This window comes from Canis aureus, chromosome 17 (genome assembly GCF_053574225.1).
Source record: "Canis aureus isolate CA01 chromosome 17, VMU_Caureus_v.1.0, whole genome shotgun sequence".
Taxonomy (NCBI): domain Eukaryota; kingdom Metazoa; phylum Chordata; class Mammalia; order Carnivora; family Canidae; genus Canis; species Canis aureus.
The window spans coordinates 1,043,184-1,068,376 of NC_135627.1; the positions used below are offsets into that span (position 1 = coordinate 1,043,184).

At 48.5% G+C, this 25,193-nt stretch overlaps 1 protein-coding gene and 1 long non-coding RNA gene across 9 annotated transcripts in view; both read right to left on the reverse strand.

Moving 5' to 3' along the window:
* ATP11A (ATPase phospholipid transporting 11A) overlaps positions 1–25,193 on the reverse strand; it is a 128,475-nt gene that overhangs the window by 39,982 nt on the left and 63,300 nt on the right. For 7 of the 8 annotated variants that reach the window (XM_077854915.1, XM_077854917.1, XM_077854918.1 and 4 more), the window contains exons 3-13: positions 17,592–17,681; positions 16,752–16,832; positions 13,351–13,458; positions 11,348–11,476; positions 9,121–9,224; positions 8,388–8,438; positions 6,338–6,402; positions 5,639–5,720; positions 4,373–4,523; positions 3,396–3,593; positions 1,109–1,282 (exon numbers count right to left, since the gene is read on the reverse strand). In XM_077854915.1, coding sequence (XP_077711041.1) covers positions 1,109–1,282; positions 3,396–3,593; positions 4,373–4,523; positions 5,639–5,720; positions 6,338–6,402; positions 8,388–8,438; positions 9,121–9,224; positions 11,348–11,476; positions 13,351–13,458; positions 16,752–16,832; positions 17,592–17,681 — 1,233 coding nt within the window. The remainder of the gene's footprint in view (positions 1–1,108; positions 1,283–3,395; positions 3,594–4,372; positions 4,524–5,638; positions 5,721–6,337; positions 6,403–8,387; positions 8,439–9,120; positions 9,225–11,347; positions 11,477–13,350; positions 13,459–16,751; positions 16,833–17,591; positions 17,682–25,193) is intronic. The other variant, XM_077854919.1, reaches the window with a different exon arrangement.
* LOC144287406 (uncharacterized) lies at positions 20,307–25,192 on the reverse strand. Its single transcript, XR_013355207.1, has 2 exons — positions 24,941–25,192; positions 20,307–20,489 (listed from the first exon to the last, which is right to left on the reverse strand). It is a non-coding gene; the product is annotated as an uncharacterized LOC144287406 (long non-coding RNA).

A 25,193-nucleotide genomic window follows, 5' to 3' on the forward strand; every position in this document is an offset into this window, starting at 1 on the left:
GTGTGCACATTGGGCATGTGTTTCTGTGTGTGAGCATATGGGATATGTGTCTGTGTGTGCACATGTAGTATGTATGCACACATGTGAGGGTGTGTACGTGTACATACATGCTTGTGAGCATGAGAGGCGTTCATGTGTATCTGAGTACAGCGTGTGTGTGCACGTCTGAGGGTGTATGCATGTGGGGCACATGCCTGTGTGTATATGCATGCACATGTGAGAGTGTAGGACATGTGTCTGTATGCACATGTGCGCACTTGAGCGCAGTGTATGTGTGCACTGTGTGTGCATATGGGGTGTGTGTCCCTGTGTACATGTGTATGTACATACAATTCACATGTGAGCATATAAGGCATATGTCTCTGTGTGCACATGTGAGTGGGGGCAGGTATCTGTGTATACACACACATGAAAGTGTGTATACATATACATACATACTTGTTAGCATAAGAGGCATCTATGTGTGCAAGTGTGTACATCTCAATATAGCATGTGTTTGTACACACGTACATGTGTGAACACGTATGCATGTGGGGCATGTGTGTGCACTTGAGTGTAGTGTGTATGTACAGATGTGTGAGGGTGTGTGCATATGGGGTGTGTGTCTTTGTGTACATGACTATGTATATACAATTCACAAATAAGCATATGGAACATGTGTCTGCACCTGTGAGGGTTTGTGTGCATGTATATACATGCTTGAGAGTGTGAGGGGCATTTGTGTGTATCTGAGCACAGTGTGTCTGTGTGCACGCGTGAGGGTATGTGCACGTGTCTATTCACATGCACACACACGAACATGTGCTCCACACATACACATGTGCATACATGCTAGCGCATGTTTGTGAGCACAGACACGTGGAGTGCACAGCCACTTTGCTCTCAGCATACCACATGTTCTAGCTGCTTCTCACACAGATGTGACCACTGGAGTCACAGGCAGGAAATGGTGGTAAGCACACAGTTCCTGATGCAGGTCACTAGCAGATCCAAGAACAAGGGGTGGTACTGGTTGGCCTTGGGACAGGGGACCCTGGGACAGTGCAGCAGTCATGGCCCCAAGGGAACACACCTGTGTGTGTGTGTGGGGGGGGGGGTGGTCACCTACCCTGGCACTGGTGCCTGGGGAGGAGTCAATCATGTCGATGCCAGAGGCGCCGGGGAGCACCTGCCCATTGCAAATGGCGTGCGGCACATACACATGGCCCTCGATGCAGCACTCCTTGAACTCCATGTTGTTCTCCGTGAGTGTGCCAGTTTTGTCTGTGAAGATGTACTCCACCTGCAGACACAGGCTCCGTTGGGTGGGGCTGGCCAGGGGTATGCGATCTCCTCAGAGAAGGCGGAGCCACCAATGACTCAGACCCCAGCACAGCCCTGCTTCCTAACGTCAATGTTTTCACCCCCATATACCGCCAGCGTGAAGCCCCACACTCAGATCAATTCCGGTTCTGGGCTCATCAGGAGTAACGGTGGAATTCTGGATGACGGCACGGCATGAGGATGTCCCCGCCAGCCTGGGGGGCACGTCCTGCTCGCCACGCCTGATGACACACGCCCCGGGACACACACGGGAGGCAGGGTTTAAGGGTCAGGATGTGCAGGTGTGCAGGAAGCAGAAGACATGGGTAACAACCAGCTACATATCAGCAAAATGTTCTCTCTAGTTTTAATCCTTCTGCAGAAAATGCATTTCCCCACGTGCCTGGTTCTACAAGCAAACCAAGGACACAGCAGACAACCTGCCATTTGAAAGCCTGCCCCCAGTGCCACGGAGCCTCTCCCCGCAATTGGGACGATCTGGAGGGAAGCCCCCTGTGATGGTCCCCAGAGCAGCAGCTATGCTGTCCAACACCTGTCTTTTTCAGAGTTAGGGTCAACAATCATGAACAATGAACAATCTGGGAGTCCCTATCTTCTGAAAAACTTTCTACAAACCTCCCGAGCACCAGGGTACCAAGATAATTTGAGTCAGATACGCTGTACTAAACACCGCTTCTCGCTTTTCTTGTTACAGAAAACTGCTTTCCTCTAAGATTTTCTCAAGAACACATAACACATATCATGTATTGTTACCAAGGATGTGAAATACGTAGACATGAAACTATCCTAGGGCCGGGCAAATGAGTGGCATTTTCCGAGGGGCTGTCTGGGACTGGACTCCAGTCTCGGCTGCAGCATGCACTGGAGGGACACTCTGAAAGTCATGCTCATCAGTAAGCAAGTCATCTCTTGGTAACAAGTACCCATGACCCCAGGGGGTGAAGGCAGTTGGTCTGAGCCTGAGCATCTATTTACAGACTGCCTCTTGGGGCAACAAGGCGCAGACTTCAGCTGCTAGGCCAAAATGCAAGGACATTTGCATTTGTGGGGGGCTTTGGTGGGTCAGTCAGTGAAGCATCTGAGTCTTCATTTTGCCTCAGGTCATGATCCAGGGGTCGTGAGGTCGAGCCCTGCATTGGCTCAGGATTCTCTCCCTCTGCCCCTCCCCCTGGCATGCTTTCTCTCTCTTTCTCAAATAAAATCTTTAGAATGGCCCTGTTTGCAAAAATATTCCCCCCAAATTTCTTCGTGTTTTGTTTTGTTTTGTTTTTAATGAGTGAACTACCATTTACCGAATGCTCTTCACTGCCCCGTAAAGGCCAGGAAGGGGTCAGGCCATGATGGCAGACCTTTCTGGAACTGTGTCCCAGAAAAGGAGTGAGGTTTGGGTCTGGCAGACAGGTGTGCACAGGCTCGGCCCCTCATCCAGGCAGCCCTGGCCGGCAACCTCCCTGTGGCGACTCCAGCACACAGTGGCACACACCACACCTCTGACGCCCCATCAGTGCAGCACTCTGGCAGGGCAGAGATGGTGTTGCACCCATTTTACAGATTAAGACGCTCAGGTGCAGAGAGGTCGGCCACCACCATCTGTGAAGAGCAGGGCTGCGATGAGATGTCTGACGTCTGCCAATACACCGAGCTATTGGAACTCTCACTTTGCTCATCTTTAAATCGAGGAAAACTGCTCCCTCTGAGTTCAGGGAAGGAAATCAGGCATAAGAGCTAAATGCAATGCCTGTAAAGGAGGACTCACCAAACTTACAGCATGAAAGCCCAGAATAAGCACTACTTACCAAGTTGGGTGAGCTTGTATCAAGCAGCTACACAGCTGATTTTGCATAAATTATATGCATAAAAGCACAATCAATTGCCATGTAAATAAAACATAAAAAATAAATTTTGCTGCTGTGTTTCACAAATTATGGGATGCATCTTTGTCAGTGAGTTAAAATGGAAAATTTTCATTTGACCATCTGGATGACGTGCCGCCACAACAGGGATCATTTAGAACCCAGACACCCGGGGACAGATAGTCACAGGTCAGGGGAGAGGGTCCCGAAGGTACTGACCTGTCCTAATTCTTCATTTAAATCTGATGTGTTGACCAGAGGTCCTTCCCCCGTGTCCTCGTCAAACATTTCTTCATCCCAGGTGATAAAATACGAGCCCAGGAACTTCTGCATCTCCACCGTGACGTACATGGACACGGGGATGATGTAGTTGAAGAGGACCATGAAGGCCAGGAAGTCTGTGAAAGCCCTGAGGAACTGAGAGAGCACCATGTGACTTCCCACATCCCCATGCCAGCATCACAAAGGCCTAAAACTCAGTTCTGCCCAGATTGCACCCGTGCTATTTCTAAATACAGGCATTTATTTCAAATCTAAAGATAAGTAGTATTTGGGGGTGGCCATCGGCTTAGTCACCCCGCACCTGATTTTAGTGCCATAAGGGTCACAGACCAGGAGCCGGACTGTATAATCTGGAGGCACATGGCTCAGGTCTGGACTCAGGGAGCCCAGCCAGAAGACCATACTCTTTTGAGTGGAGGAGATTCAATAAAATTATTTTAAGACACTGGCTTAGGGAAAAATCAATTTTGGTAAACACGAGCAACCAAGCTGAAAGCCCCCCTGAGGAAAAATGAAATCAATTCTTACCATAATTTTCCTATAATTGAGACTCTTCTTTTTTCCTTTTTCTTACCATAAGTAGGTACCATTTACCTCATGATCCTTAATGAGTGTTTTCTGAACACTCTCTAAATATAGCATATTGCACTGGGTAGCACCAGAAGTGTTTATGCTGCTGCCCTTATGAATTTACCATGGGAGCCAATCCCTTCCCAGAGTATACACTCATATACCCAAGACAGGACCAACCGGTGTCTATGGGTAGGGAGGCAACTGATAAGACTTTCCAATCAGTGAACATTTCTATGACAAAGGTGTCATCAATCAAGATTTCATGTTCTCCTGCCACATTTTCATAACAACAGCCTATAGGGTATCTTTGATGACTTTGCAAAGGGGAGCACATTCCATACCAGGTTCCTCTGTCTTTCTGACTCGGTTTTCTGATTATACCATGGCTCATCTCGGAATGGTTCGCTCTGCCATACGTACTTCAGGACAGTGTTTATCAGCGCTTTACTAATCAGAATGCAGAGGTACACAATGAGGAACACGTTCATGGATCTAAAACACATGACCAACGATACTTAGTTATTGATTGATCAAGAATCTAGAGCAGTGTGTCACCTTACTCACATGTCAAGATAAATACACTGTGAAGAAACAGAGAACATGTTTTAAAGGAGCCCCCCCCACCACCAATGGAACAGTAGAAGTGAGAACGGAAGATTGCATATATCAGAGTCCATCCTGTGACCACAGGGAAAGTTCTGAAAACAGGAGAGAGTGGTGCATGCAGCCACACTGGTGACTGCATGGTCTAGGAGTCTAAGATTCAGGATATCCAGAAGTCATTTCTTCTGCCACTAAGTGTCAACCAGTGAGTTCCAGGTTAAGAAATAACCACTGGGAAGGAGGGAGGGAATGCCCTCTGAACTGGAAAAGTACTGAATCCCTGGCTAGTGTCTTAGCAGATCTTGTGAAAGGCCTTGATTTTCCAGTATCTATTTCTGAAACCCATACATCAATGTAGACATCTGGAAGTAAAGCATTCTTGCTTATCAAGAGCCAAATCTCCATTTTCATATCTGGTACAGCCGTCGACGGACAGAGACCCATGATTACATCCTGAGACCAACTTGGTAAGAGCAGGCAGTCTTCCCAAAGATCTCCAAGTCCCACATAGTTCTTATTAAATAATTTATAATCACTTCAAGTCAGGAATACACTTGAACAAAAGGCGAAGAAGACAAAATTCTGGGCCACATCTTCTCACAAATTCAACTCTGTCCTTGGCTTGTCATTGTAAGGATTTTACTGTTTCATGAAAAGAACACTGTTTTCTCTCTGCTCAAGCTTTCCTCAGGAAAACACACAGTTTCCAACAACTCAAAGCCAAAAGTGACCCAATTTTAACATTTTCATGAATTGGCAAGAGCAGCTGCAGGACTTAAGACGTCCATATGAGGAAGCCTGCAGACTTGGGCTAAAGGTGTGTGGCCATTTGCATCCCCATAGAACAAGACTGTTGATATAAATACCCAGCACTACCAGTTCCCTAGAGACCATGACAAAATTGCTAATGAAGCCAAAAGGAAAATGCTTTCATGTCTACTGGGGCTCAAGATGGTTTTAGGTCATGGAGCTCTATGCACTTCAAAGGGGGTACTGAGACTTACTTTTCTACAGCAGATCGTTTCTGGGATTTTGATTGATAATTTAATGCCATCTTGGTTTCCATGCCTGTGTAAATAGCAACACCTGTAAACCAGAAGAGTCAATGTCAGAACAATAACACAGACATATCTTGCCTTTACATAGGAAGTTACACACAGCTACAGTAAAATGAAATTTTGGAGAAAATAAATCCTATTTTAAATTTCATTAGGCAAGCTAGCTGTTCACAAAGAGTCTCACAAGAGGATTCCTCAGACTATAGAAATACTTTTTTTTTTCCTGCACAGAAATCAAGCTCTACTTTTTCTTGAAGCTCAGATTTTACTATGTTGAATTTTTTGACAATAGGGCACATCCGCATGTTTTTTAGTTGTCTCAATTAAAAGACAAAAATAACCCATACAGATGGGAGATAATAGCAAAGAAATACAGCCATTAAAAGAAATCTCCTGCAGAACTATATTGTGAAACATGAATTTAGGTTTCTGAGTCAGAAACTACAGGCACTTCACATGCAAGCAACCCTCAGACCCCACTGCTTTGTGGGCCTTGGCGATCCACCAGTACTGGCTGATCACTGCTGCCAGAGTCTACTGCAGAACACAGAGAGATGCATTCATGGGAGCACTACGAACTTTAACTGCTCAACGCACCCTTAATTTTAGAAGCTATCAGTATAATTCACTAACTGAGACACTGACCGAAGATCTTCTCGGTGTTCTTCAGCGTGGCTCCTCTGAGAAGCAAGTTCTCTGACCCCAGCGGCCTGCAGACACACAAGGACCAAAGCAGAGCAATGGAACACACAGAAGGTGCTCTGGGGTAGGAAAATTGAGGCCTGCATTTAATAGACTTGATGTCAAGAGGAAATCATTTAAATGCAGAGTAGCTTCTATCTGGATTATGAAAGTTAGCCTGGCTCCGTGTAAGGGTGTGTGACCTTCACCCAGGGAGGGTAAGAGCTGCTCTGCGGAAGGCCCCAGTGGGTTGGCACTTTGCAGTGCCTGCTCTCTGGTGGGGCTCCACACTGTGTGAGGCCTTGTCAGGAATGCGGGCTCCCAGCTCACCAGACCAACCAATGGGCCAGAGAAGGTGATGTCTGTGATTCAAGAGGATCCAGCTATTCCCACCACATCCTCGGGGAGGCTCCACAAGTTTCATGGGATCTGGTCTTACTTCCCAACATGGGGGCTGGGAACACTGTGCATTGGTCAACATGGGCAGTCAAGCACACACAGACACCTCTCTGCACGCCCATGGTCTCCAGATCTGGAGCCACCCCTGCACCTGCTACTCTGGGGAAGCAACTACCAAGAAAGGTAAAAACCACTCAGGAAGGAACAAGCAGGGCCCTCAGCACTCGAGACTCAGCAGTGAGCAACAGACCAAATCTCTGCCTTTAGGGGGTCATGTTCCTGTGGGCTCCATTCCTCATTTCTTCTCATTTTCCAAGAGTAAAAGAGTAAGAAGAATGCAACTCGCGAATGTTGCTGCTGCCAGTATTCTACCAATTTCCTTTGCAGAGTAAAGAATTAGTATCAAAATGTGAAGTATATTAGTTATTACCTTCCCAAGTTACTCAGCATTAAACTTCGTCTGAACTTGAAGCATGAGAAGCTGGCAGTGCTTACTTCTGATTGATCCTAGCAGCAATCTGCATAAATCTAAATCTATTAAGACAACTGCTCATGAGACACAGAAGTACGGGTTGTTCTACACAGAAATTAGGAGTGTCCTGGAGACTTGTGCCTATTTAGGGAAGACCATGGCCATGCCTTCACGACCTCTCAGAAGCACCCACAAACGTGCTGATTGACAATAAAGTGAGAGGCACACAAATCATTTCCATGAAACAAGCAATTTGAAGAGCCTCACAAGGAGAGGCGCCCAGGTCTGATATTTCAGGGGCCATTTATTTGCCATCAATATCTTGCAGAGATTATTTCTACTTCCAGGCAATTGCTCTCCTTGACACACAAGGTAATACCAGGACATGGACAATCTGGAGACCACTTAAGTGGGAAGAAAAATGATTTCTCCAACCCCAGGGGAGGGAGTTATAGGTCAACTCTGAATCCTACTCAAAGTCAACTTCCTAAACCATCCATCTCGATCAACCCAATAGCAAAGACCTGCTAGATCTGGAAATGATGCCCAGAAGATATATCCACAGGCCTGGGGATGCAGAGAGCCAGTGTGAGGTGAGAGTGGACCACATGTGTCCAGCCACTGGCTGGCTCCGGTGCGTAGCCACCTGGCTGGTGTGGGTCCTTGTCCACAACCCATGGGTGTGAGAGATCCCAGGCCGCTATGATGAAACAGGTAAGCACACCCACCTGCCACCTGCACGGTCCCCAGATGAGACACATCCCCCTAAATCTAGACAGAATCTAGAGCCAAAAGTGTGTCCCAGTGATGATTGTGAGTAGATGCATACATTCCAATAACATGGCCTCCTCGTCAGAAATTGCTCAGCTTCATGGTTGAAGACACACTCGTCTATAAAAGTTCAGGGCATTTCTCACAGGGACAGAGGCTCACTGTCACAGGCTCCTAACATGGTGAGACAGTATCTTCCATGAGTGTCATCAGTTTGTTGGCATGAACAAGAGAAACCAGAGAAGACAGCAGAACCTGGACCATTGGTAAAGCAGAATTCTACTTCTAAAACCCAACAGAATAGCAACGATGAAAGCCTCTGATCTGTAATAGAAAATTTCACTTTAATGGAAATAGCGCATCTGTCCTCACCTCACCACGGGGTCATTCCGGTCATTGTAGACGTTGATGCGGCCGACGAACCTGGCAATAGAGAAGCCAGGTCAGTGCTGAGCAGCTGGGGTCGGGGAGGCAGGGAGGCAGGCCAGGTGCCTGTTGTCCAGAGACACTTCCTGCTTCCAGGAGGGAAGTGCACTCTACTTGAGGCCTGGGTTCTTGGTCAAGAGCTCATTGGCTTCCTCCCTCTTTCTTCTTTCTTTTAAGGTTTATTTGAAAGATAGAGCACAAACGTGTGTGCAGGAGCTTGAGGGTGGGGCAGCGGGAGACACAGGTCTCCTGCAGAGCAGGGAGCCCGAAGCAGGGCTCAATCCCAGGACCCAAGATCATGACCTGAGCTGAAGGCAGATATTTCACCAAAGAAGCCAACTGGGCACCCCCTACCCATTCTTGTTTTACTATCTATCCTTATTAGCCTGTGGTCACTCTAAGGATTTTCCTTAAAATTTTTTCTCAAATCACAGAAAATTATGTTTTCTTCAATAAACTTAAGTTCCATTAAGCCAGGCCAAATATTTCCATAAATAGCTATAGATTTTAATGTTGCTGGACCATGAAAATGTTAAGTATGCTATTTCTGGCTTGGTCTTAATTTTTAAGCAGCTACGTACATTCTCTTCCCAGACAAGCGCAGCGCTGGTTGGGGCAGGGTGGAGAGAACAGCAGGTAGGGGGAGGGCACCAAATGTGGGGAACACAGACAGACTTACTTATACAGGTCAGGCTGGGGCTGCTCACACTCAATCGTGGCGTGCAAGCCATCTATATCCTCTTCCGTATGAAACCCCTTAGTATCTTGAACGGCGTAGTGAGTCTACAGATCGACAAGAAAGGTGAGTTCACAACCAAACAGGGGACACGCACGTGGCAGCCAGTGCCCCTGATGTGGGGGCAGCACCATGTGCTACCTGCTGTGCCCGTAACCGAGCCCGCTCACAAACCCTAGGTACTGTGTCAGAGAAAACGTGGAAGTAGACTCGGAAGTCACATACCAGCAAATATACAACAGAGTTTGCGAATGTTAACAAGTTAAAGAATCACCAGGTGCCACTGGTATTCCTTCATCAGGGACTGGAAAACCCTTCTACTCCTGTCCACTGCTCTCAACTTCACTGTGGTGGCGACCAGTCAGAAAAGAAATCTAGGACCTGATGTTCCTTTCCCTCATATGATGCCCTACCATGTGCACCACGCTGTCCTTGGCATCACACACTGCGCAGGCCTGGCACTGCTGGAGAGCATAAGCATTCCCTGCATGGTTCTGTGAACCTGAGCATGCTTTGCACCCTGGAATGCTTGCAGGGCACCGGTTCCCAATGCGGTGGGTCCAGGGGGCCCAAGAATGGCATTTCTAACATGACCCAGGCAATGTTGAGGCACCGGCCCCAACAGCATCGCTAACGTGGACAGGGTAGGCTCAGAGTCTGAGCAAGGGCCTGCTGGAGACAGCGCATCTCTGAATGTCCTCTTGTCCTCCCAGCAACCAAGTGCTTGGGGGCGGGGGAGAAGGACATGGATCAAGGCAGGCGGGAGATAAACCATGGCAGCAGCAGCATTTACAACACTTTGGAGCACCTACTGCGCACCTGGCATGTTGGGAGACTTTCTAAACATATGCTCACAAAAGCCCCTGGAAGACATGTCTGTCCCCATTCTACAGATGTGAAAACTGCAAAAGGTAAAACTGCCTGCCCAAGATCACAGAGGCTGTAGCCATGACCAGTGCAGGAGCCCCACTGCCTTTTAAGGAAAGAGTTCAGGCCAAACAAATGTGCAGAAGTGGCATCAAAAAGCACACACAGAGGACGCTGATCACAATCGGCACAAAAGCTACAGTGGAGTGCCTGCCAGTTCTAGACAAGGCAATGGCCATTATGTCTCATCACCAGCTCAGTAGTCTAGCCGGACACCTGCCACAGCCGCTCACTAGCGATGACAGGACATCCCTCCTGCATCCTCCTGCAAGACAGGTGCAAGGGGCAGCCTGATGCCCACAGCCTGGGTACTCGGGGCTTGCTGGGTGTCAGGGACATGGAAACATGATCCACATGCTCCAGATACCTGACACCATAGTCGTCTGACTCTCCTGGGGGCTTCCACCCCCAAAATTTCTGTTGTTTACAATCAATTGTGCCAGAATGTTAGCCCTCTCAGGATATGTGTATAGGAAAGGTGCCCCCAAATCCCCCAGGGTTTATAGAATGATATGAATTATCCATAAAAGAAAGAAAATATCTCTTTCCCATCGCAGAAACCCCATCATTAATTGCCGTTTGTCAATGCCTCAGACATGGTTGGCTCCACTGAGCCATGTTCACTTTCCCAAATTCCTTGGAAGCTCCCATTTAAAAAAAAAAAAAAAAAAAAAAAAGAAATCCTTAAAATAGTGATACGTTCTATTCATATGTGATGCTTAATTAAAGTTTTGTAGCACCAACTGGCAGTACAGAATTCCGTACTGAGAATAAGATATAATTACTTATTATAACTTCAGAAAATCCTTATTAAGATATTTTAACATGAAGACACTTATTAAAGTGATAGTCATCAAAAACCTAGCCTCTTAAGTGGCTTTTCACATAATTCCAGTGTAGTGAAGACACTAATTTTGACTAGTAAAATGAAAATTTTCAAAATTCCCATAATCTACTCACTGCATCCTTAATCTGGTCCCCTTTCACTAAATGACACAGCTAAGAAATAACATGAAGTTATTTCTCTGAACCTGGGGTGGTTGGCGGTTAAGGACTGAGTGCGGACAGGAAACGGCGAGATGTAGGGAGAAGCAAAGTGAGGGGCCTCACGGCTGCCACAGTACCCCTGGTTTTTCCACACCCCTGAAAACATGGGGTTTGCAAACATGGTGCCACAGCGGCTGGCCACACAGTATGGCTGGAACAGTGCCCTGCCCGGGGCCCCAAATAAAAGGCACGGTACTTTATGACTGGATTCTCCGTCTAAGCTGGCGGTTGTCACATGGCAGGTCCCATCTCCGCGGCTGCTGGAGAGGAAAATCAGGTCACAGGGGAAGGTCTCGTCCTCCTTGACCATGACGATGTCTCCAACCTGCAGGACAGACAGGCTCTGTGTGGCGGCCCAGCCCTGTGTGGGTGCTAAAACGTCCTAGGGAAGACTGTTTGCAGGGATTCTGCCAAAATCTGGGATGATTAGGTGGGGTTTCAATGTGCCAACTTCAGACCCACGAAGCATCAATGCACATTATGACAGAATAACACGCAGTGGAACCATAGACAAACTCCCATGACAGGATTATCCTTGATTGAGCCCAAGCCAGGCAAGTGCATGTGTTTATAATGAGTCTGCGTGGGAATTATTCCTGCAAGATAACAATATACCCTCCTGGTGGATGCGAGGAGGCCGTGATGGGGCTGTTCCTGATGCCCAGGTGGGCTGGGACTCCAAGGAATGCAGTTGGACAGAAGAGCCAGGTCGCAAATGCGGCCTGTATGTTCCATTTACGCCATGATGTTCTTGAGAGGACAGAACCTTAGAGATGGACCATCGTAGGTTCTCTTTTGCAATGGTCTCGGCACCTCCAGGCTGGCCCTGTCTCACACTGTCAGGGCACAGCCTCTTGTTCCAGCTGCCCAGGTAGAGAGCAGACATTTGCCCCAGGACATCAAGGCATTAAAAAAACAATTTTCTGCTGACGCTATTTAGGTCTATTTACTAGGAGCATAGAAGGCTTTGCAAAGGATATATGGTCTCTAAGGGAAAGTTCACATAGGGCCTGAAGAAGCCCGGTAACGTGCCCAGGGCCCACCACGATTCCTTCCCAGACCCCTGACGGCCAGGAAAGAATCACCAGTCAAGACCAAGTGAGGGGAGCTCAGTCAGAATTCCTGCAACACCTGGATGGTGAGATTTATAAAACAAAGAAGTTGTAGGGGTGCTTGGCTGGCTCCAACGGTAGAATATGAGATTCTTATCTCAGGGTTCATGAGTTCAAGCCCCGCACGGGGTGTAGAGATTGCTTAAAAATATATATATAAATTTAAAAACAACAAAGAAAATGTGTGCATTGTGTGTATGGTACATGTTAGACAAAGCTAATAAAGGTGGCCATGTACTGGTGACACGTGAGCAGGCCCCCAGGTGGATCCTGGGTTGGGTGGGTGGGTGGGGAATGGGTTGGGGATGGAGGGGGAGTGGAGGGTGGGCACAGGGTGAGGGGTCGGGAAGGGAACGAGAAGATGAAGGAGGGGAGGGGATGGGGAGTGGAGAATGGTGGGAGAGAGGGTGGGGAAGGGGGGTGGCACAGAGTGGGGGGAAGCACAGAGGGCTTCAGAGGTGAGACGCAGCTGGGCTCCATCCAGGACTCACAGCTCACAGTCCCCAGGAACTAGCCTGAGCAACTGTACCACTTGCTGGTGCATGTGCAGATGCACATGCAGGTGCTTCCCACTGGCTTGAGCAGGTGTGAAAATCATCCACACAGGTGACATACACAATGTTTAAGCAGATGAGGATACGTCACTTATACCCATGGCCCACTGAAACAGGGAGTTAAAACAACCTGCAGTGAGGCTGCCATTCCTAATTTCACAGTTTCCAACCAGTGGAATTCCCGTTCACATGACTCTACATGTTCCAGAACATGTTTGCTCATGGTGTCCCAGAGCATCCTCTACCATGACTGTGTGGAGCAACCTCCTAGAGCCCAGACTGCCCTGATGGGATCTGTGAAATTAAACAGCTCTAAAGAAGAAAGCTTATTACAACTTCCAATAAGTAAAAATTGAAGTTAAAGCAGATCGTGGCAGGAGCCTGCCTTCCGTGAGAAGGGTTTGGGGAAGCGGCCGGGCCCAAACTCAGTAAAGCAGCGGTTCTAGGCTCAGGTTTCCTCAAATGAAACCCTGCTCACGCTGCTGCTTTTTGGGCTTTGGTTTGGGCTGAAGAACTGTGCCAGGATTACTCACCCTCAGCTTTCGGCTCTGCTTCCGGACTAGCTTTCCATGCTGGATGAAATGCACAGGGCACTGGTTCATGGCATTGTCTGCCTTGTGGCGAAGCCAGTCCTCATAGCCCTGAGGGAGAGAAGACAGCCACACAGTGGAGCAGTACCCCATGGAGGGTCTTCGGCCCCAGGCCGGCTGCTCTGGACTTTGCCGGATGGGCCGCAGCTGCGGGTGCCATGCAGCCAGCTTCAGCCTCGGGGCAAGCGAGGCTGCCCTAAAACCAGGAGTCACCCTTCCTGACACCCAGCAGCCACCTACCAGGAGTCCGGGCTTTCACCTTGGCTGAACCCTACATCTACCCACTTCTTCCTGGCCCTGACCACCGGGTTGGCCTGTCCATTCCTCCAGAAGGCTGGTGCCTGTCTTCCTGCACCAGCAGTGATCAGGATTCAAGTCCTGAGGCCCCTGGGAGTTCAACATCCCCCCGTTTGCTGGAGGGCTTCTGAGTCTTCTCCCATGGGACACGCATCTACTGTGTGTGCTTGAGTCTCCTGGGATGACCATGCTGAGCTCCCCACTGTCCGCACCGTGGCTGGGGCCTCTCTTAGGCGGGAGGACCAGGGTGAGGGTCTCCAGTTCCCCTCTCTGCGGACCCAGGAGTAAGCCTCCCCTGGATCCTGACTGTGAGCATGTCACAGGCCCCGTCACAGGCACCCTGCAACCCCCACAGCACTCGTGTGCAAATGTGTGTACAGGGGGCTCAGAGCAGAAGGGGCTAAGCCAGGCCCCAGGGCATGCTCAGTGCTTGCCCGGAAATGCAGAGGTGAGACCACAGGAAATAGCAGGAGGGGGCAGGATGGGACAGGGGTGGGGAGGGGGCCCAGCCCGCCTGGAGGGAGGAAGATGGCATGGGGCATGCAGAACACCAGGCAGGAAAGGTCCGTGGGCAGCTGGAGAGGGCTTTGCCCGACTCTCTGAAGCCACTAGACATTGGAACAGAGGGGGTCAGATGCTCTTCAGAAACCTAGTTTAGTGCCTCAGTAGGAAGAGGCACATCTGGGTCCAGCCAGGTGACTGGCTCCCCACAGGGGCTCCCTGAGTCGCAAGGAAGGGCATTGGATCCCCCGTGTGTGGGGGCCGGGGTCACTGGGGAACCAGGGCTGGGGGGAGGGTGGAGCGCCACCCGACTCATCCAGTGCCAGGCACTGGGGGTGGCCTGAGGTCTGGGGAGGTGAGGAGCAGGGGGCAGAGGCAGGTGGAACGTGGGAAGCCAGGTACCCCCAGGAATGGGGTGAGGGGGTGCAGGACGGGGCAAGGCCCCACGGGACCTTCTGCCTCCTCACACTACCGCCGGCTTTCAAGAGCCACAGTCTCCTCCTCCACACCCGTCTTAAGGCCCTCATGTGGTGCTCTACAAGAAGGAGGGTTGTTCTTCCAAAAATACAGAGAGAAGTGGAAGCACCTAGCTCTAGCATGCCCGACACTCAGAGCTCTTCAGAGATGACCCACACACCCAACCCCTCCATTCTGTGCCCCTTCTGGCTCTTCCTCCTCAAAAAGCCTCCTTCCTGTCCCTGGTTCTACACTCTTAGGACGTGTGTGCATCACAAACAACTGAAGTGTTGCTGTAAGTGTTTACAAAGCATGAGTACGATACACTACATATTTCCTTTGCCACTTGACATATTTTTCCACACAACGAGGCTCATTCATCTGAGTCACTGTACTGTACCCGCCATATGCACAACAGATGTGCCACCCATTGCCTCACTGAATGACAGCTTGTCCCTAGTTTCTCTTCCACAAAGAGGCCTGCTATGAACATCCCAGGACATGTTGCCGGACCTCTGTAGTCTATTCTGAGATGCATATGATATGCACTAATTGCATATATCAGACCCCCTCTAGACTATGGGTCCCAGCATTCATGGTCTCCACTCCATCAGTTACTGCCAAATGGTTTTCCAAGATGGCACCACCACGCTCCCATCAGTGGCAGGTGCATGAGCTTCACCACATTATCATCCCTGGTTGCTCTTTAGGCTTTTAACATTTAAAAGCCAATCTAATGGGCACGAAGTAAAATCATTTTGTTCAAATCTTTATTTCCAGATTACTGGTGAGTGAGATATAAAACCCAAATTGAAATGAAGACATCCTTAAATGCTCCTCACAGTGCTGTATTAAAAAAGTACTCGTGCTGACATTCTCATATTGAAGAAGAGCAAGGCTGGCAGGAGGCAGCCCAGAGGCGCTGTTTACACACACACACTAGAAGCTAACCTGATTCCATTCTGCATTCCTTCTCAATCTAGAGAAAAATCACTCTGCAGTATTGACCTATCACTGTCATCCCATGGCTGTTCTCCTATAAAATACATGTGTTCTTTATTTGTATTTAAAGACTAATATCAGAAAAACATGGCTTTGTCAGCAAGAATTTGACCATTAATAATCTCACTAGAAGCTGTCATTTTACAAATTATTCAGATCTCAGATCTCCCAAATGAAATGTTCACCTATCAACACTGAAACACAAACACCATTAGGTTCAAAAGTCTGCAGCAGATAAGGGACTTGTTTCTGGAACATATAATGAATTCTCGCAAATCATTAATAAAAAGATAAAGACTACAATTTTAAGATGGATGAAGGATTTAGTGACATTTTCTTGAAGAAATAGACACAAACAGCCAATAAGCACGGGCAAAGATGCTCAATATCGTTTGCAAACCAAGATCACGAAGGGCTACTTCACACCCACACCAGGGAGATGCCGCCCAGACAGATGCAGACTGCTAGAAGCTTGGAGCGGGGATGGCGGGAGGTGCTCGCTAGTACAGGGCCTCCCTCCAAGGGGATGGGAATTTTCTGGAACCAGACTGAGGTGATAGCTAGAGTACTAAGATGGCCAGATGAACAGTGGACATAACTGAGACATAGTCCTCTCACTGTCAGTGACCAGAACCAGGGAGAAGAGCCCGAGGCACGCGGGAGTCCATGTGCTCGCTTAGGAAACAGCAGCCAGGACTCTGCACACAGTGGATCCTGGCAGTTCAGACTGGAGCATTCAAGCAGTCAAGAGTGTGGACAGGCTAGGAAATTTCAGGACTGATTTGTATTTTATTTGTATTTAATCTCCCATTCTGTAGGGTGTCTTTTAGTTTTGTTGTTTAGTTTCATGTTGAACATGAAAACCTTGGTTTCCTACTCAGACTCACAGGACACCACCCTCGCTGCTACATTTCATAATCTCTTATTTTAGCGCAAGTGTCAATCTAAGACGGTGACCAAAATGAATTTCTCCAAGTTAGCTAAACTTCCCATGAACTAGCTATAACCCAGATCACCATGCTTTGGGTAAGAGGTGACATTATATAACAAGAGGGCACCATCTTCCCTTCAGGCAGCAGACGTCTTACCTGTTTGATGGCGGTGACGGTGATGACAAAGAACAGTGGGAGCCCGCTGGTTACTGGACTCGTGGGGGTGTCGATAATCAACTGCAATTAAAGCAGAATTGTAGAGCTACTGTCAAAGCAGGTCCCAGTGACCTTAGACTGGCAGGCCTGTAACACCCACAAAAACATCTGCTTTCTTTCATAAACCCACTTTATCCCCCCCTGGAGATAAGTCACTCTATTTACCATGAAACAAGGGTGGTTTGCTCCAGTTCCGGGACCTGCTTAAGGAAGCCCCACCAACTGCAGCAAAGACATAAGCCTGACTGGGGCTTGCATCTTATTTTATTTTACTGTGCGGCTTCCCATGCTTCAATTACATTGAATAACATGATGTTGGGGACGATCTGAAAGTCCTTCTGCTGTATTTTGCATGATCGAGAAAAACAAGGTTAGAAGTCTTAAAGCACATCAGACCCCTGCTCCCTAACTCAGCCCTCACTGAGGCTCTATCTTCTCATTCTCTCCCAGGCACACTGAGGAGGATCCACCCAACAATGCCCAGTGTGGCTGCTAGTTCCTCCGAATGACCGGGGAGGGGGGGGCAGGGATGGGGGGGGGACTCCTGATTTGCCCCTGAGGACCGGAAGGCGGCCAGAACCACCCCACAGGCAGACTGTTCACGTGTCTGCTGCAGCTCAGACATCTCTCTGCACCAACACGCCTGCCCATGAAGGAAACAGAGGAAATGCTCCAAGTACTTGCTCTTTCTTGTTAGCAAACCACAGTGGACCTCCTGAGAATTAAGGGCCACTATTTCGATTTTACATTTACTGTGATAAAAAAGACAGTGGGCCTCACCTGCACCAGAAATATGATAAGAAAATAAAAGTTGGCTATTCTTCTGAATTGTTCAAACAAGTTCTTGGGTATGAAGTTCCAAAACGTGTACTGTATAAAAGAAAAACAAACAGGTGTCATTTTGATCACATTTTACTCTTTTACAGTGTTACTTTCCTATGGGATGACAACACTGGATGTCAAAGCACAAAATGTTTAGTTTTAGATACAAAACTCACAAGTCAAAATTTAGAGTGTTCCGTATATGTTTTATCAATTTGTTGACCACAAGAGTGAACCCCTAACACAGAACACATACTCTGAAAGCAGTGTGAGTTACCCCATGCCAGGTAATTCAATGCCATGGGAAGCAGCTTAACAACAGTTTAACCCTTAAAATACATTTCTTAGGACACAAACCTCTGATTGTTGACACACATGCGCTCAGCACCCCTCTTTCCCTCCTGCCTGTGACAGTGTCTCTAGCTGGCCCAGAAAGGTACACCAGAAGTCAGCACCAGAAGCAGCCTTGCTCTGGCCTGGAGACAGCCCTGAGGTGCAGGTGTCCCACACCTCCTAGTCCCACACACCTCCTCCGCCTACAGGGAGTGGAGGGCGGACAAGGAAGGGAGTCCTGACGCTCACCTACGCTCCAGACTGCTCCGCTGTGCCTCAGAAGTTTCCTTACCTTCCCCATTGAGAACAACAATATCTGGGTATCATTATCCTCCAGTAAATGCACTGCCCATGGTGTCTGTTAGCATGTGGAATACTCCCGACCACCCCCCACCCGTGGCCAAGCCCCCAGCACCTTCCCCTCTGAGTGCTAACAACTCCCCTTCAGCTGACCCCCTAGCACCTTCTCCTCTGAGTGCTCCTGACCTCCACACGGGTGATCCTGCAGCACCTTCCCCTCCATATAGGGCCTGACACCGGGCCTCTACAGACTATGTGCCTGGCAAACATTTCCTCAGTCAGTGGCATGTCTTTCTAATTCTCTTAAAAATATCTTTAGAAGTGCAGAAGATTTTAAGTCGTGAATTCGATGGTTTGTTGCTGGCCTTGCTCTCATCGTTTGTAAGTTTCACCAGGTTCTGTTGGGATCCTCTCCACGGCCATCGTGTCACTTGTCTGCTTCCTCCTGACCCGGTGGCCTGTCCTGCATCACTCTCGTCTGTCACACATTAGCCACAACATGCACGGAGCTGCTCAACGGGGTGGCGAGAGGAGGACTGCACCATTCTCCATCTTAAGGTGGGAGTATCTCTATTTTCACCCTCAGGAATGGTATTAGCTGTGGGTTTACTGCAGACACTCTTCATCATGTTGAAATTCTCCTGTATTCGTACTTTCTGGAAACTTTCCATCAGGGACAGGTGTTGGATTTTGTCAAATGCACACTAATCTTTCCTCATTCGAAAACCAAACAGGTGTCCTGGTCAGAAATGCAGCCACGGACATTAAAAGAGGGGAGAGAATACATAGCTAGATCTTCTTTACCTCGGTGTCCCCATCAGAAAAAAACAAAACAGTTTGGCTATTGTGGACATTGCTGCTATAAACATCGGGGTGCAGGTGTCCCGGCGTTTCACTGCATCCGTATCTTTGGGGTAAATCCCCAGCAGTGCAATTGCTGGGTCGTAGGGCAGGTCTATTTTTAACTCTTTGAGGAACCTCCACACAGTTTTCCAGAGTGGCTGCACCAGGTCACATTCCCACCAACAGTGCAAGAGGGTTCCCCTTCTCCACATCCTCTCCAACATTTGTGGTTTCCTTCCTTGTTAATTTTCCCCATTCTCACGGGTGTGAGGTGGGATCTCATTGTGGTTTTGATTTGTATTTCCCTCATGGCCAGGGATGCAGAGCATTTTCTCATGTGCTTGTTGGCCATGTCTATGTCTTCCTCTGTGAGATTTCTGTTCATGTCTTTTGCCCATTTCCTGTTTGGATCGTTTGCTTCTTTGTGTTGAGTTTAAGAGGTTCTTTATAGATCTTGGAAACTAGCCCTTTATCTGATACGTCATTTGCAAATATCTTCTCCCATCCTGTAGGTTGTCTTTTAGTTTTGTTGACTGTATCCTTTGCTGTGCAAAAGCTTCTTATCTTGATGAAGTGACAATAGTTCATTTTTGCTTTTGTTTCTTTTGCCTTCGTGGATGTATCTTGCAAGAAGTTACTGTGGCCGAGCCTTGGTGTCCATCAAAAGATGAATGCATAAAGAAGATGTGGTTTATGTATACAATGGAATACTCCTCAGCCATTAGAAATGACAAATACCCACCATTTGCTTCGACGTGGATGGAACTGAAGGGTATTATGCTGAGTGAAATAAGTCAATCGGAGAAGAACAAACATTATATGTTCTCACTCATTTGGGAAATATAAATAATAGTGAGAGGGAATAGAAGGGAAGGGAGAAGAAATGGGTAGGAAATCTCCAAAGGGAGACAGAACATAAAGACTCCTAACTCTGGGAAACGAACTAGGGGTGGTGGAAGGGGAGGAGCGTGGGGGGTGGGGGTGACTGGGTGACAGGCACTGAGGGGGGCACTTGACGGGATGAGCACTGGGTGTTATTCTGTATGTTGGCAAATTGAATGCCAATAAAAAATAAATTTATTATAATAAAATAAAATAGGATTCAAAAGCAAAAAAACAAAAAACAAAAAACAAAAAACCACAATCTGAATTTTTTTTCTTAGAGAGAGAGAGAGAGTCAAACCAAGAAGCAGACTCTTTTTTTTTTTTAAAAGATTTTGTTTATTTAGGGGATCCCTGGGTGGCTCAGCGGTTTGGCGCCTGCCTTTGGCCCAGGGCGCGATCCTGGAGACCCGGGATCGAATCCCACGTCGGGCTCCCGGTGCATGGAGCCTGCTTCTCCCTCTGCCTGTGTCTCTGCTTCTCTCTCTCTCTCTCTCTCTGTGACTATCATAAATAAATAAAGAAAAAAATGTTTAAAAAAAAGATTTTGTTTATTTATTCATAGAGACACAGAGAGAGAGGCAGAGACACAGGCAGAGGGAGAAGCAGGCCCCCTACAGGAAGCCTGACGTGGGACTTGATCCCGGGACTCCAGGATCGCACCCCAGGGTGCAGGCGGCGCTAAACTGCAGTGCCACCGGGGCTGCCCACAATCTGAATTCTTAACATGCTACCCTACCTCTGGATAATTTGGCTTCTCTATGGAATTCAGAAACATTTGTCGTTTATTCCACTACTAAATACGCAGCCTCTGTGGAGTCAGACCCCATATCCAACCTGGTCCTGACACTTAAAGATCAAGTAAACTTTAGTAAGTCATTTAAGGACTGGGTTCTGGTATCTTCGCTTATAAAGTAATGATACTAGCAGGTGCCCTGAAGAAAGATGGTTGAGGATCAAAGTCCTGGCTGGAACTGGTGCTCACACAGTAACAGGACATTAAAATTCTACAGCTTGACAAACGGTACAAACATAAGCAATCTTCTTAAATTTTTAAAAAAGGAAAATAGTTTTTCTCTTATATGAGATAAAAAGTCAGTTATTTTCCACTAACTTTTAAAAGGAGATCATTTTTTAAAATGTAAGTTACTAGGCAGTCATAGCATTTACGTCTCATTTTTGAGTTTCTGTGACTGGCTTAGAATGACTCACAATCCTTCACAGATTTCCTGACCCCAGAACAGAACTGTCTCAAGGCCCCACCCCCCTGAAACCAACCTGACTGCCCAGGACCCACACCCACACTCACTACCTATCAATCAAAAATGTCCCCATGTACCTGTAATCTGTTACTTGGTACCAACGTCACATCAATGGAAAAAGCTACTTAAAACCCCATCTTCTGCCTCCTCAAGTGTCTAAACACAAAAACCCAGTGCTGTTCAAGATGTGCCTCACAACACTGGGTGAAGACCGCCAAGGTGCAGATGCCCGAGTGCCAGTGATAGGGACATAAGAGACTTGTCACACCATTCTCTGAGTTCTTACATTTCCTTGGAAGCTTCCATGTGAGAAAACTTTCATCTTATATGTATGATGAAGATAAAATGGATTGTCATCTGCTACAATCCTTCCAAGTGGGAGACCATGTGCACACCTGGTCCTGTCCTATTTGAATGCTACCGTTTCTGAAACGCTTTTAGCTTCCCAAATTCAGGCGTGCCCAGGAGCCAGCTTGGATTTGGAACTGAAAGCCACTTAAATGACTGCTTCCTTGTAATCGGGCACACAGAGGCTGCATAGCTGCTTAGACATTACACTTTGTAACCCCCTTATCTTGCAGAATATTTCACCATCACAAGTCATTACTGCTGCTTATTAATGTAGTCAAAAAGAAGGTCACTAATTCCAGTGGTACATGACAAGAAATGCAAAGACCTGAGGAGCTGACCAGAACGTGTGTGAGTGCGTGCAGATCGGCTCCACGTAACTGGGCACTGGGCGACATATGAGAGCCGGCCAGCAGATGCTGTGGGGCCACCGCGCACACTCCGTCTTCCGTAAGTCCTGGGGGCTGAGTGTCTGCGTGGACACGGGGCCACGCTGTCAGGTGTTCCACAGGGCCTGGCACCATAGGTGCCCCATTCTGGAATACTGACGTCGGAAAAATGAGTGAGCATCACGGTGGCCCAGTGAGGAGAACTGCTGGTGCCTCGGGGCCATGGGGAAGGTGCAGGCTCACATACAGACTTGAGGCTAAAAATCGACCCACAGGCTTTGTCCTGAGGCTGCTCCTTCTCCAATGGGCCAGGGTGTAGGTAGCAGTGGGCTGTTCTGGGGAAGACAGGATATACCCATAAGTCCACAGGAACACTATCTGTCCACATCTAATTGGTAAAAGTAATCTTCCCTTGTCAATGACCAGAAGTGACACAGCTTTCTCAGAGGAATGGGGTGACGGTATAGCCTGTGCCTAGTATTTAATGTGTGGTGTCCTGCGGACAGAGTGGGGAGCCACCTGCATTTTGTGCCCAAAGTACGAGTCTATGAACTGACGAAGCAGCACCTGGGCCTTCCGGTGAACTGGGATCTGCTTGCACGTGAGCTCTAGCAGGCCCTGGGCACCACAAGGGGGACGTGCTGGGGAGAAGGTTCTGGTTTCTCCTTCATCCTAGACACCTGCCCAGCATGTCTCCCCCAGAAAGGACACCCAACTCTAAGCAATCCTTGACTGCCAACCTCGGCACTTCCATGGAGCAGGTCCAAAGCTGAGCCTGGTGAGGCTTGTTCAGCCCTGGTGTAGTTTTTCACATGATAAAAGCTCTCTGAGTCAATGAGATCAAGCTCATTGAGGAGGGGCTTCTACGCGCAGATGAATGCTCAGCCAGCAGTCTTCTTGTAAGACAAAAGCTTTCTTCCTGAGAAAACATGGCCACATCAGAGCAAACATTCTCCGGACCTGTCCAGGCTTAGGCTGTACAAATTAAGTTTTTTTTTTTTTTTTTTTTTTTTTCCCATCCATCCTGAGTTGTTTTTAAATGAAAGCAATCATGTGCTCTGGATGCCACTGGGGCGGACAGACATCCAGACCACCGTCCACCCGGCCAGTAGCTTGGGGCAAGTCCTTGGCCTTCCAGGCCTTCTCTTCTGCACAGAATCTGGTGAGCAGTAGAGGCTGTGCTGTATGCGATTTCTCCTTAAATGACACAGCATCATCTCCCGTGGACAGGCGCCACAACACTGGCCCGGCCTCCTAAGGAAGGACAACCCTTCCTGGAACAACAAGGAGCGTAGACACAGGGCCCCTCCTGCTTTGAGCAGAGACACAGGCTCCGACCTTCTGTGTGGCCTTAGCCAGACCTGCCTCTTGCAAGGATGTTGACTCAGTTCTTCCCACTCTGAAGGAGCTTGCAGGACAAGGACTCATCGTGAAAGCCCCTGGGGCACGGTGATTGTGTCTCAAACCAGTCCTGCCTGCACCCCCTGCAGTGTTGCCTTTGTCGGAAACCAGGGCAGCCCCAGGGATCCCAGTGTGGGTGGAGCAGCCGAGGATGGTGGGTGCCATGAACCACCGCAGGGACAGAGAAGGTGGCAGGAAGACAAGGCACCTCCAAGTCACTATGCGAGTATTTGGGAAAAAAAATGAAAATAATAGATTGGCTCTAAAACCTGAATCAGAGGACAAAAGAATGGGAAGTAGAAACCACTGCTCTTAGTTATCTCCCCCACAACATCAATGAGGCTTTCTGTCCTAAATAAGCGATCCTTTGGCTTCCAGCCACATTCTGCCAGATGCATCAAGAAGGCCCTCAGTTCACCCCAATCCATGAGGGGCTGTGTTTTCTAGAAGGTTCCTCCACACAGCCCTGCACAGAACTTTGCACAGTGACTGGAAGGCACTGGGGCTGGGACTTCCGAGGCCAGGCTGTGTCCCAGGAGGGAGAGACCAGCTGCATCAGGAAGCCTCCAGTGGCGGAAGGGCCCTACAAATGTCCTGTGGGCCTGACACAGGGCAGTGTGGGTGGTTTCCTGCCCTGCCGCCTGCCCTGACCAGCTCACACAGCGCCCACGGCAGTGGTGTCAGGTGCGTGTCCCTGGTTCTCAAAGCATTTGAGCCGCACAGGATCTGATTTAAGAAATGTGTTTGAGAGTCCTTCTCTGTTTCGGGGGCACCAGTAACAGGCTCTTTGGTAAGCTCTACCTGAGACTGTGTCAGTTCACCCAGGTCACCACTGTCAAGATCTGCCCTGGGTAAGGTCCTGCTTGGTCACATTTCCCATCATGTATCTGTTTGGGTGACGGAGTGCCATGCTTGTTGCTCAGGGTTTTGTGATGACCAATCTGCTTGTCCACACGGTGACTATGGTGATTAAAGCTGCTGTCATCATCGTCACTACTGTTATTTTTATGACAGTTTTAAATAGAATAAATCCATTAAAAAATGCCTTGAAAAGCAAAGGTTTTTCTGTTCTCAAATATTCTTAACAAACTTAGAGCAATCTTTGATAGTTTACAAAGAATTTAATAGGGCTACCATGCACATCTAGACATATGGGACAACCATATATGGAGCAGGTGTGCCCGCCACACAGGTGTGCACACACACCGGGGGCTGGGGCATGTTAGGTCCAGTGAACCCACCACATAGGTGTGCATAGCCAGTCAGGCATGTACCTCTAAAGGGAAAGTTCTCCAGAATCTGGGAAGCCATCATTTACCTTGTTTGTTCAAAGCCGGCTACTAAATTCCCCACCCCATTCTGGAGAGCCATTGAGGGGTTCCTCTGCAAGTGTGTGAAGTACAGTTCCACTCCTGCTCTCCAGTCGAGGAGAACAGTGCTCCACTAGAGTGGGGACACCGCAATCATGGTCTTCCTGGGGCGGTTACGACACTGACTGCCTAACAGACTGGGACACATGCTCAGTGTTCTGTCTATCAGGTGGATGCACGTACCTCCTCCCACCAGTGACATCCAGGGTCATCTCCAGAGATGAGGAGCCCCTGGTGTGGGCTGGGGACTTGGGACGGGCATGTGGCCACACAGCAAACACGTAAGTGGCCATGGTAGGCCTCCCATGTTCGTGGCATAAAGAGAAGTGGAGGACAGGTGGTGCCCACACAGGATGCATGGCTCACCAGCTGGGGGAACAAGCTGCAGGACGAGTGGGCCAGCCCGAGTGGGCGCCAACCACAGTGCTTGGT